This window comes from Onychomys torridus, chromosome 2 (genome assembly GCF_903995425.1).
Source record: "Onychomys torridus chromosome 2, mOncTor1.1, whole genome shotgun sequence".
Lineage (NCBI taxonomy): Eukaryota > Metazoa > Chordata > Mammalia > Rodentia > Cricetidae > Onychomys > Onychomys torridus.
The window spans coordinates 159,823,851-159,836,341 of record NC_050444.1 but is presented as its reverse complement, the minus strand read 5'-3'; the positions used below and the strand labels follow the sequence as shown (position 1 = coordinate 159,836,341).

At 45.6% G+C, this 12,491-nt stretch overlaps 1 protein-coding gene across 1 annotated transcript in view; it reads right to left on the bottom strand.

Annotated features, from left to right (window-relative positions):
* The window catches only part of Mtor (mechanistic target of rapamycin kinase), a 115,000-nt gene that overhangs the window by 6,798 nt on the left and 95,711 nt on the right, over nt 1-12,491 (bottom strand). Inside the window, exons 45-54 of the mRNA XM_036179965.1 lie at nt 12,115-12,249; nt 11,742-11,916; nt 8,316-8,451; nt 7,227-7,374; nt 5,802-5,924; nt 4,466-4,548; nt 2,926-2,998; nt 2,486-2,560; nt 2,091-2,226; nt 1,474-1,539 (exon numbers count right to left, since the gene is read on the bottom strand). Coding sequence (XP_036035858.1) covers nt 1,474-1,539; nt 2,091-2,226; nt 2,486-2,560; nt 2,926-2,998; nt 4,466-4,548; nt 5,802-5,924; nt 7,227-7,374; nt 8,316-8,451; nt 11,742-11,916; nt 12,115-12,249 — 1,150 coding nt within the window. The remainder of the gene's footprint in view (nt 1-1,473; nt 1,540-2,090; nt 2,227-2,485; nt 2,561-2,925; nt 2,999-4,465; nt 4,549-5,801; nt 5,925-7,226; nt 7,375-8,315; nt 8,452-11,741; nt 11,917-12,114; nt 12,250-12,491) is intronic.

The following is a 12,491-nucleotide window of genomic DNA, read 5'->3' as shown; positions in this document are numbered from 1 at the left end:
ATTAAAAGATAAAACAAGAAGAGTAATTTAAAGCAATTAGTTTCTAATTCTTCCTTTTTTGTTTTTTGTTTTTGAGACAGGTTTCTCTGTGAAATAATTCTGGCTGTCCTGAAACTCATTCTGTAGACCAGGCTGGCCTCAAACTCACAGAGACACTTTCTAATTCTTTTAAAAATTTACTATTTGTGGGCTGGACAGATGGCTCAGAGGTTAAGAGCACTGACTACTCTTCCAGAGGTCCTGAGTTCAATTCCCAGCAACCACATGGTGGCTCACAACCATCTGTAATGGATCTGGCACCCTCTTCTGTATACATAATAAATAAATCTTAAAAAAAAAAATTTACTATGTTACTATTGTGTGTAACTGTAACTCTTTCTTTCTTTCTTTCTTTCTTTCTTTCTTTCTTTCTTTCTTTCTTTCTTTCTTTCTTTTTTTTTTTTTCAAGACAGGGTTTCTCTGTGAAGCTTTGAAGCCTGTCCTGGAACTTGCTCTGTAGACCAGGCTGGCCTCAAACTCACAGAGATCCACCTGCCTGTGCCTCCTCAGTGCTGAGATTAAAGGTGTGCACCACAACTGTCTGGCTATAATTGTAATTCTTACTTGATAATTGTTTTGGTTGTATATAATTTTACTATGTTAAAGTTGAAACCTTCCCTTTTAACTAGACAATAAGGAGGAAATGTGGAATATTCTTTTACACTGTGTGAATATATGTCACTGTGATTGGGTTAATAAAGGAGCTGACTGGCTGGGCAGTGGTGGCGCATGCCTTTAATCCCAGCACTTGGGAGGCAGAGTCAGGCGGATCTCTCTGAGTTCGAGGTCAGCCTGGGCTACCAAGTGAGTTCCAGGAAAGGCGCAAAGCTACACAGGGGGGGAAAAAGGAGCTGACTGGCCAATAGCTGGACAGGTAGAGGGTTAGGAGGGACTTGCATACAAAAAGAGACCTTGAAGAAAGGGGAGTCTCCAGGAGAGGCAGAGAGAAGCAAGATGGACTTGCTGTGTTGAAAAAAGGTACTTCAATGTGGCAGAGTGTAGATAAGAAATATGGGTTAACCTAAAATATAAGAGCTAGTTAGTAACAAGCTTGAACTAATGTCTGAGCATTCAAAATTAAAAATAAGTCTCAGTGTGGTTATTTGGGAACTGGTTGGTGGGACAGACAAGTCAGCCTGCAATTGTGAATGTCTGTATGATTTGTGTTGGGGAGGAGTACATGACACAGCTCATATGTGGTCAGAGGACAACCTAATGGGTCAGTCTCTCCTTCTACCTTTTACATGGGTTCTGGGAATCGAACTTAGGTCCCCAGGCTTGAGTGGCAAGCATCTTGAGGTCCCCTGCCCCCCTTTTTTTCCATACTGGGTCTCATAACCTAGGCTGGTCTCAAACTTGCTATGTAGGTAAGATGACCTTAAATACTCTGGATATAAAGGAATGGAGTCTGCCATATTTCCTGGATGTACTCACCTACTGACTGGCCTGCAGAGTAGGAATCTGTCCTTGTTCGGGACCGCTTATTGCCTTTGGTATTTGCTAGGAAAAGAAAGTGTTATGAAGTACTTCAGACTGTGACTTTAAAGAAACTTGGTTGAAAAGCTATTTCCTTATGATCATAAAAACATAATTTTATCAATAGCTGTAATGCTGAATAGTGAACAAGATCTATCATTCAAAACCAAGTGAGAGAGAGCCAGGATCTGCAACCTAGATAGATGTTCTCCACTGCAGACCTGACTTAGACAAGGTGAGTGCAGGTTTACTGACAGAGCATCAGAAGTTTCAAATCACAACTGTCCGTGTTTCTTACTAAAATCCTAGCTTCCTCACTCTACAGCCCAAACAAATGAAACCCACAAAGGTATAGTTTATCTAGAAAAACATCTTCATTAAACAGCTAAGCCTGGATTGGGAGCGTTCCACAGCTCATAAAACTACTTGAAATTCCTCTCCAGCCCCTAGAGCTGCTTTGTAATGTGTTTGGAACACATACATATACACAAATATACACACTTACACACTTATGTCAAACAGCCCAGGCTGGCTTAGAACATATAAAGAATTCATCCCACAGAGTTGAAACTTACTGTCCATTAGCCTCCAGTTCAGCAAAGGGTCATAGACAAATGCTTCCAGTACAGCCATGACACTGTCCTTGTGTTCCCGAAGCACTTCCATCACTGTGTGGCATGTGGTTCTGTAGTTGCCATCCAGACCTGTAACCTGCACAAGGGACAGAGCCACACAGCCAGTAGTTACTAACGGTGGCTCACTGGTGCCTTATTACCAAGGCAAGGGGACGGGAGGGGGGCTGTCACCCTCACATGTGCAAACCCAGGCCAGACACAGAAACAGGGATGGTTACAGAAACCACACGGGCACCTAGAGAACTGATGTGCTCTAACAAGCACGTCTGTCCTCAGAGAAGGGTATAACCGTGTTGGCTACATTTCAAATCAGTGTGTACCCAGGATCCACTCACCTCCATAGCATTGGTCAACATTCTTGTTAGTCTAAATGGAATCTTTTCTGGAAATTTCTCTCTGGTCATAGCCACCTATAGGGTCATGAAAGGAAAAGCCAAATCCACAGTTAGGTCATATCCTCTAGCGAAGGCCAGGTGAAGGTGGGTGGCTTCTCTTGACATCACATGCACTGACTGACTGAATTCAGAGGGTATTTATCACAGGGATTTGAAAGATGACTTCAGAAAACAAAAAACGGGAAAGAGAAAAAGGACAGGTGCTCACTACCTAGCCTTGGCTAGCATGCAGCCAGAGGACAAGACATCCCTCTTCTCTGACAGGGTGTGGGGACAGTCTTTCCCCAAGGGGCTGAGAGGCTGGGTGGGGGGGAAAGGGAAGGCCTTTGGGGCTGGGGTTACCCAAAGTGTCAGGAGGGTTAGCTTTCCGCAGCATTCACCTCAAAGCAGTCCCCAAAGTCAATGTGCAGGATCTTCCCACTCAGCCGGTCCAGCATCAGGTTGGACGGGTGTCTGACAAACAGATGAGAGCAGGGGGAGAATCAATCCAGGAGGCAGCTCCAGGCCGGGCGGGCAAAGGCCCACTCAGGTGAGCCCAGCCCCACCTGCCTGTGGGGTCCGGGCTTTGTGGGAGCTAGCCATACTCACTGGTTTCTGCACAGGGCCACAAGGCAGAGCAGAGTGCATGCAGCAGAGGCCACACAGCCCACAAAACCTAATTCTGGGTCCCCAGGAAAACAGTTTCTGTCAAGAGTGGCCCAGCGCTGTCATTCACATCAAGCAGCTACCACAGGGGCTTGTCTGCTTGAACCTTTGGATCAGTCTAAGGCCTTAGTCGTCAGTCTTTCTTCAAAGGCATTCTGCCAAGGTTTCATGTTTCAAACTACTGCTTTCCAGAGCTCTGTATTTTGTTTTACATTTTGTGTGTGTGTGTGTGTGTGTGTGTGTGAGTGCACACCTGCACATGTACACACCATGGCTCTTATTTGGCAGTTAGAGGACAACTCACAGGAGTTGATTCTCCCTTCTACCAGAGAGCAAACTCAGGTTGTCAGGTCCTGTGGTGTAAGCACTTTTACCTGAAGAGCTACCAGTTCTCTGGCTTTTTTTTTTTTAAAAAAAAAAAAAAAAAAAAAAAAAAAAAAAGACAGGGTTTCACTGTGTAGTTCTGGCTGTCCTAGATCTTACAGAGATCTGCCTGCCTCTGCCTCTTGAGTGCTGGAGTCAAGGGCTTGTCTACCATGCCTTGATTGGCCTTGTCTTTTAAAGATGAAACCTCATTTTGCTTCCCAGGCTCATTTCAAATCTTAGGCTCAGGACCAATTAACAAAAAAGGATCTTAGGCTGAGGCAACATTCCTATCTCAGCTCCCAAGCACTGGAACTACAGGTGTACGCCTTAGAGCCTGGCTCTTAGCCCTGAGTTTTTATTTTGGAGGTAGGGGGCACAAAATGACTTTTACTTAAGTAAATGTATGAGACACAACTCCAAAAGAAAAGCAGTACACACCAAATAATCAGTTTTGTTTACATTCTTGTTAGTCAGTATCTGAATATTCTTTTTTTTTTCCTTTTTTCTTTTTGGGTGGTCCTGCAGATCAAACTCCAGGCTTTGTATTAGCTACACAAGTGCTCTTCCACCGGGTCTTATCCCCAGCCCTGAATTATTGCTTTTGGTTACTACACTTAGAGGTGTATTTTGTATAATCTAAGGTTCTACTTTGGTTGGTTTTAATTACAGATGGAGAATGATCTGTCTTAGCACAGTGGTGATTGATGAGTTTGTTAAATCAATAAATCACTTTAGTGAGCCCTCCCTGCTGTAGGCACAATCACCCTATTTCTCAATAAAACCATGCTTGCTTGCCCTTTGAAAAATAAAATAGTTATTTATTCAATGGTCATGTTATTTCCCTAGAAAACAAAACGAAACTATTCAAAAACTGGAGAAAGAGAATTAAAGACACAAAAATGCACTCACCTGTCTCCCAGGCCTAAAATGTATCCAACCATTGACATGACGGCTAAGGAGCGGGTATAATTGGTTCTGCGGTCAAACCACACCTGTAACACAAATGAACACATGACTCAGCATTCCGTAAGCTAGTAGTTTCAACATATAATACAGGAGAGCTGTTCTTAGATTCTACCATAACCAGTTAGAATGGATAACGGAGCAAAGATCCCATTATTGATTGTAAACTATGCCTCAAAATCAACTTTATCAGAAATGTGTTGTGTTTGGATGAATAAACGAGCCTTTCCTTAGGAACATGAAGATATCAGTGAAAATAGCATTTCAGGATTTCCACTTGAGACTGTGAAGACAGACCATCTTTCCAAGTTGTTTGTTACATTTCATGTCATTCTAAAAAATGTCAACAGCACTGTTTCTGCCATGGCAATGTAATGGTCCTCAAATGTAGGCAGTAGAAAACAAATGCAGACCTAGCCAGTGTGAAGAAACTTGTATTAACTGCTGATTTTCAAGAGAAATAGGCAGAGAGAGATGAGATGGCTCTAGAATAAATTCCCCAGAGAGACTAAGATCAATGTGTAAGCAAGGCAGTCTCTTAGCAGGTGGGGAAGGGTAGATATTCTGAAAAATAGTAAGGTAGCAAACACATTTAAAAACCATATTTATTGATTTGTGTATGTCTGGGAGGCAGGTGCATGTGCTACAGTACTCAAGCTGAGGTCAGGGCCAACTTGTGTGAGTTGGTTCTCTTCCTCTACCACGTGGGGACCAGGGACTGAAGTCAACTACTTAGAGAGTGAATTAACCTGCCAAGCTATCTCTCTGGTCCAGTTTTATTTCATTTGGAAAAAAAAAAAAAAAAAAACAAAACAAAACAAAAAAAAAAAACCAGAGTGATTGATTTATATGTGTATGAGTGTTTTGCCTGCATGTATGTTTGTGCACTACTTATATACCTGATGCCTGTGATGGCCAGAAGGATGTTGGATGCCTGGAACTAGAGTTACAAACAGTAGGAACTTAAGTGAGGTCCTCTGCAAGAGTAGCCAGTGCTGTTAACCACTGAACAATATCTCTGGTACTCTCTCCCCCATCCCCCAAGACAGGGGCTCAGATATAGCTCAGACAGTCTTAAAATTCTCTATGTAGTAAAGGATGAACTTAAATTCATGGTGGTCCTCCTGCCTCAGTCTCCCAACTGGGATTATACGCATGAACCATCATTCTCAATTTAATCATGTGAAAATTCCTCAGCTAACCACAATAAAAATGAGTCTACTCCTGTCAAATGTGGGTGTCTGTGGTGGTGGTGAGAATGCAGCAGAGCCCCAGGCCATACCTCTGAGCTGGGGCTTTTCAGCCACAGCAGCTTGGCCAGGTCATCCCCAGCTGTGTTGTTGACAGCGTGCTCAAACACCTCCACTTTCTGCATCAGAGTCAGGTGGTCATAGTCAGGAGCCATCTGAATGAGGACATAGTCAGTCAGTGAGAGAGGAGCCCACAACGGCCAGGCCACATTTAGGAGAACGGGCTGAGGCCAGGTAGAGCTGGCTTCGGATTTCATCAGCAATGCCAACAGAGAAAGGAAACAACATGGGAAAGGGAAAAAACAATGTGGTGGCTATTTTTTTTTTTTTTTTTCTTTTGGTAAGACAAGGTCTTATTATGTACCCCTGGCTGTCCTGGATTTGTTATGTAGACCAGACTGATCTTGAACTCACAGAGATCTACCTGCTTCTGCCTTACCAAGGTTAGGATTAAAGTCATGCATCACTATGCCCAGCATTTTTTTATTTTTACTTATTTATTTTTTTGGACAGGGTTTCTCTGTGTAGCATACTTACTCTGTAGACCAGTCTGGCCTCAAACTGAAAGAGATCTGCCTGCCTCTGTCTCCCAAGTGCTGAGATTAAAGTGTGAGCCACCACTGCCTGACAACTTTTATAATAAAACAAAACAAAACAAAACAAAACAAAAAAAAACAGGGCGGTGGTGGCGCACGCCTTTAGTCCCAGCACTCGGGAAGCAGAGCTAGGCGAATCTCTGTGAGTTTCCAGGCCAGCCTGGTCTACAGAGCGAGATCCAGGAAAGGTGCAAAGCTACACTGAGAAACCCTGTCTCGAAAAACCAAAAAAAAAAAAGTATTATTATTTTGTATGCATGTGGAGGTCAGAGGAAAATTTCTGGGAGTTGCTTCTCTCTTTTTATTGTGGTCTAGGGCCATCAGGCAGGCCTGCACAGCAGGCACCTTCCCCCAATGAGCCTTCGTGCCCACCCCCCTTGTTTCTCAGCATTTATCTGCTCTATCAGTTACTTCATTAAGCCTTTCCCTTGGACAGCTTTCTCAGTGGTACCCCACTGTTTTGGGATATTTGTACACTGTGTGAAAATGTACTGCTGTGATTGGGGTAATAAAAAGCTGAATGGCCAATAGCTAGTCAGGAGGACCTTCAGGGCAGAGAGAACTCTGGGAAGAAGAAGGTGGAGTTGTCAGTCAGACAGGCAGGAATCAGCATGAGCAGTATGGAGAGATGAGGTAACAAGCCACAAAATGTAGCTAAAAATAAATGGGTTAATTTAAGTTATAAGAGCTAGTGGGGCAAACCTAAGCTAAGGCCAAGCTTTCATATTAAGTCTCTATGTCATTATTTGTGAGCTGGAGGCCCCAAGAAAAGTCCGACCACACACCACCAGACAGGTGTGGGTGCCCTGGAGTGTGGATACACATGAGGGTCAAGGGTATTGGCATGATGGTGGCACGTACCCGCAGCATGATGCGATGCTCGATGTTCAGGAGGATCTTCTTCTTCTCCCTGTAGTCCCGGATGAGGGCATGCAGGGTGTCACAGTGGGGGACCCAGCCAATGAGGCCCGAGTTGGTAGACAGAGGGATGACTGCGTATCTCTGGATGCTGGTGGCCACAGGGAAGGAGGGTCATTGCACAGTGAACACAGAACACCTCTGATCAGCTTAGGACACACAATGCCTTTGGTGAGCTCCCTGCTGCAAGGGGTGGGCTGAGGGGCCCTCCGTGAAGAAGGCCCCCAGAAGATGCCATGGAAGCCACAGTGGTCCTCAACTTGCCTCATAAATTTTCCAAATGACTACTTATAGAGCTAGAGTAGCCTCAGTGGGACAGCCACGGGCTGAGAGGCAGAGGCACGGCAGGAAGTATTTTGCTGGCTTTGGTCCCGGGGATTATCACATTTGTGGACTTGAGTCTAATCTTCGAGGCACTACCTTCTGAGTTCTTTGAGCTCACTAAAGGCATTTCACTATGGGAACACACTAAAAAGTCTGGAGGATCTTCCTGTGTTGGGCACTTGGTGCTCCTTGCCAGACACTTTAATTGAATGTTATTTTGTTCTGCTTTGGTTTTTTTTTTTTTTTTTTTTTTGAGACTGGGTCTCTCTATGCAGCCCTAGTTGGTTGGAACCTGTTAGACCAGGCTTGTAGCAATCCTCCTGCCCTGCTTGTTTCCTGAGTGCTGGGATCACAGGAGTGTGCTACCATACTGAGAGGGATTTCTTTTTCACAACAGGGCTAGCTTTGAATTTTTTTTGTGGGGGGAGGGTGAGACAGAGTTTCTCTGTATGGCTTTGGATCCTGTCCTGGAACTTGCTCTGTAGACCAGGCTAGCCTTGAACTCATAGAGATCCACCTGCCTCTGCCTCTCAAGTGCAGGGATTAGCGTTGAATTCTTGATCCTTGTGCCTCTACCTCCCAAGATCTAGGATTACAGGCATGTGTCACCAGACCTAAATTTAAAGTTTGTGAAGGCAGGATTCTCTGGACAGCATCGGATGGAATGGGAAGAGCCTCGAGAGCTCAGCCTCTCAGTGTTCTGCATACCTGAGGTTTTTCCGAAGAGAAGTGGGGTCATTGGCCAGGAGCGTGTTCACCAGGCCGAAGAGCTGCATCACTCGCTCATCCTGCCTCAGGTCTTCGTGGCCTTTCAGGAGGAAAACAAACTCGTGCCCATTGCTGCCTGCAAGAGACAGGGGGCAACTGAAATAGGTCAGAGCTGCTTACACTGCCACCCAAGACCACCGGCGATCCCAAGGTGCTGTGGGATTCTCCTAGTCACACCGTCCCTACAGACAAGCACATCTGTGCCTTTGAACTGAGGGAAAGAACAGCTCTGCTTTCAGTGGTCTCCCACAACCAATGCTGCTCTAATTAAAACAAGAACTGTTTTCATGAAGACTCTGTCCTTTCCTGACTCCTCCAGGACAGTCACCTGGGCCCCCCAGTGGGGTTATGCCCAATGGGAGGTCAGAGAATTTGCCCCATAGCTGGCTGGGGAAGTAGGTCTGGGGTGGAGAGGGAGGAGGAGCCTCAGTGCTGAGAGTTCCTTTTTTTTTTTGGTGTTTTCGAGACAGGGTTTCTCTGTGTAGCTTTGCACCTTTCCTGGATCTCACTCTGTAGCTCAGGCTGGCCTCGAACTCAGAGATCCACCTGCCTCTGCCTCCTGAGTGCTGGGATTAAAGGCGTGTGCCACCACTGCCTGGCAAGAGTTCCTTCTTAAGCTTCTCTTTTTTAAAGAGACAGGATCTCATGCAGCCCATTCTGACCTTGAACTTGTAGTAATCCTCCTGCCCCTGCCTCCTGAGTGCTGGGATTATAAGTGTGTGCCATATAGGTCCTAACCAGGGCATTGTGCATGAAAGGCAAGCACTTATCAACTGAATTATAACCATAGCCCTCATTAAATACTAAACACCATCACTTGTGGGACTATGATGCTTTTAAAGATTCATTATTTTTAATTATGCGTATGAATCTTGGTGTGAGCATGTGTGTCCAGGTGTTTGTGGAAGCCAAAGGTTTCAGATCCTTATGAAACTGAGTTATAGACAGTTGTGAGCTGCCGGGAACAGAACTTGGGTCCTCTGCAGGGCAGTGGTGGCGCACGCCTTTAATCCCAGCACTCGGGAAGCAGAGCCAGGAGGATCTCTGTGAGTTCGAAGCCAGCCTGGTCTATAAAGCGAGATCCAGGACCTGTGTGGAAAAACCAAAAAAAAAAAAAAAGATTGAGAAAGGAAGCCAGGCATAGTGGTGAATGCCTTTAATCCCAGCACTCTGGAGGCAGAGGTAAACAGATCTTGAGTATTCAAGGCCAGCCTGGTCTACATTATGAGTTTTAGGACACATAGGGCAACATAGTGAGACCCTGTCTTGAAAAAAAATCCATAAATGAATGAATGAATGAATGAATAAACAATCAAATAAATAAATTCGAGAGCACTCTGGCTGAGGCATCTGCCACTCCACAGATCCCAGGGCTGGTTTGGTTGATCTCGCTTGCTAGGCAGGTGTCCTTGTCCATGTGCCTCTCTCTCAAAGCTATCACTCTGTCAAAGAGGAGCAGCTGTGCTCCCACTAGACCCTCCACATAGGCTCTCAGGAGTGGGGACTAGACAGCCAGCTCATCAGCAGAGTGCTTGCTGTGCATGGAGATGGCTCAGTAGTTAAGAGAACTGACTGCTCTTCAGAGGACCAGGTTCAGTTCCCAGCGCCCACATGGCAGCTCACAACCATCTACAACTCCAGTTCCAGGGGATCAAACACCCTCTGCTGGCCTTTGTAGGCATGAATTTGGTACAGAGACACACATACAGGTAAAATATCCATACACATTAAAGAGGGAGAATGGGGGGGGGGAGACAGGGAGAGAGAGAGAGAGAGAGAGAGAGAGAGAGAGAGAGAGAGAGAGAGAGAGAGCGCGAGTGAGAGCGAGCGCTGAGTAATCATGAGGAATTGCAGGCCCCATCCCAGAACCTACATAACCAGCCAGGTGTCCTGTAACCCTACTTCCAAGTGGAGCAGAAACAGGAGGATTGCTGGGACTTACTTGCTTTCAGCTTAGCTGAGAAAATGAGAGCCTCAGAGCTCGATATTCAGGGAGAGATCCTATTTTAAAAAGGAACTGGCAAAAAGTGATAAGATACTTGATACCCTCTTTTATTTTCATTTGGTGCGCGCGCGCACACACACACACACACACACAGAGTAAGGAATCCAGGCCTGGTGGGGCACATGTCTGCAATACAAGTACTTGGAAGGCAAAGGAAGGATTGCCTCAAGTTTGTGGCTAGCCTGTGCTACATTAGTGAGTACAGGGCAGCTAGGAATACAGAATGAGACCCTGCTTCAACACCCTTCTCGATTCCCTAAAAGGGCAAGAGACCTCTCAGAGCCTGCAGAGCTCTTGGGCCTTCCTTAAACTGATATAGGTTGACAGCACTCTGCTCCTAAAGAAATCCCAGAGGCAGAAATTCACACTGGCATAGTCTACTGAGAACCCAAGTTCAGCATGCTCATTATAGACAATGATGGTAAACTAGGAACATTCCAGAGCATAAAAGCTGTCTTCGGGGTTGGGGATTTAGCTCAGTGGTAGAGCACTAGCCTAGCAAGCGCAAGGCCCTGGGTTCAATCCTCAGCTCAAAAAAAAAAAAAAAAAAATAAATAAATAAAAAAATAAATAAAAAATAAAAAAAAAAATAAAAAAAAAAGCTGTCTTCAAAACAGCTTATCATGTTTGCCTCAGATGTCTTCCTTGGCACCATCGGTTTCCCATACCTTCCCACCACAATAAAACGATCAGACAAGGGCGACGATCTGCTGCTTTACTTCAACAAGTAAGGTGCTGGGCAAACAAGGAGTCTTAGAAGATGTAACAGGAGGAGATTTGTTGTGGAATATTACTTTAAGGTGTGTTGCTTTTGTTTACGTTGCATTTGTTTAACTCCATGAAGCTGTGTTACTGTGCCTGTGTGAAACACCTGATGGTCTAATAGAGAACTGAATGGCCAATAGCAAGGTAGGAGAAAGGATAGACAGGGCTGGTGGGCAGAGAGAATTAATAGAAGGAGAAATCTGGGAGGAAAAGGAAAAAGAAGTAGCCAGAGAAGGAGGAAGACTCCAGGGGCCAGCTACCCAGTAAACCATGGAATAAGAGTAAGATTTACAGAAGTAAGGGAACGGGAAAAGTCCAGAGGCAAAAGGTAGATGGGATAATTTAAAGTTAAGGAAAGCTGGCAAGAAACAAGCCAAGCTAAGGCCAGGCATTTTTAATTAAGAATAAGCCTCTGCGTGTGATTTATTTGGGAGCTGGGTGGCGGGCCCCCCAAAAGAGTAAAAAAACAAACCACAGAGATTCTCTGTCCTCTCTCTCTTCTGACAGAGATGGGGTTGCAGCAGGCAAAATGGCAGGCGATCATTTCAGAAGAAAGGGAACTTGGGCAGGGTAGAGGAGGTGTGCTTGGTCCTTACCCATCAGGGTCAACTTCCGGGGTCTCTGCTTTGACGTGATGACTTGCAAAGATGGGGCTATGGACTGAATGCGGATGATTGGCTGGTTGGGGTCATATGTTCCTGGCACAGCCAATTCAAGGTCCCGGCACATCAGAAGTTTGGGGGAAACATACTGCAGCTCCAAGGATGTGAGCTGTGAATAGTTAGGAAAGGATTTAGACTTCTACCTCGCAAGGGGAACTGAAACACAATTTAAGTATTTTCCTTTCATTAAATAGCAACAAGGAATTGCTTGTCCTAAAGTCTGCAGCACAAGTGAAGCCAGATGCACAGGATGAGCCCGGGAGCTCACAAGGCACTCACAACCCAGGTGGGAGCCTCAAGAGCCTACCTGGGGTAACTGCTTGGAGATCCGTCTGAACACGTGGTAATAGAGATCCCAGGCTTGGGTGAGGTCCTTGACGTTCCCTGACTTCATGTACTTCCTGCACCACTCTTGTGCCTCCATTAAATCTCGACCATATGCCTGAGAGGGAAAGCAGGACAGTTTCAAGCTACCCAAGTGGCCACGACCCTAGGAGACTCAATCCCCGCCCAAGCTGACCACACAGACCCCCAGGGCGCCCGAGGTGGTGTGAAGGTACCAGGAGGGAACAGCCTAGCAGCAGAGGCCGTGCAGTCCCGACCCTGGACCTTCCAGGGCATGAGGATGACCTAACCTCAAAGGGGGATTTAGGGAAATAAGATGACCCCTGGAGGGATTCCAGT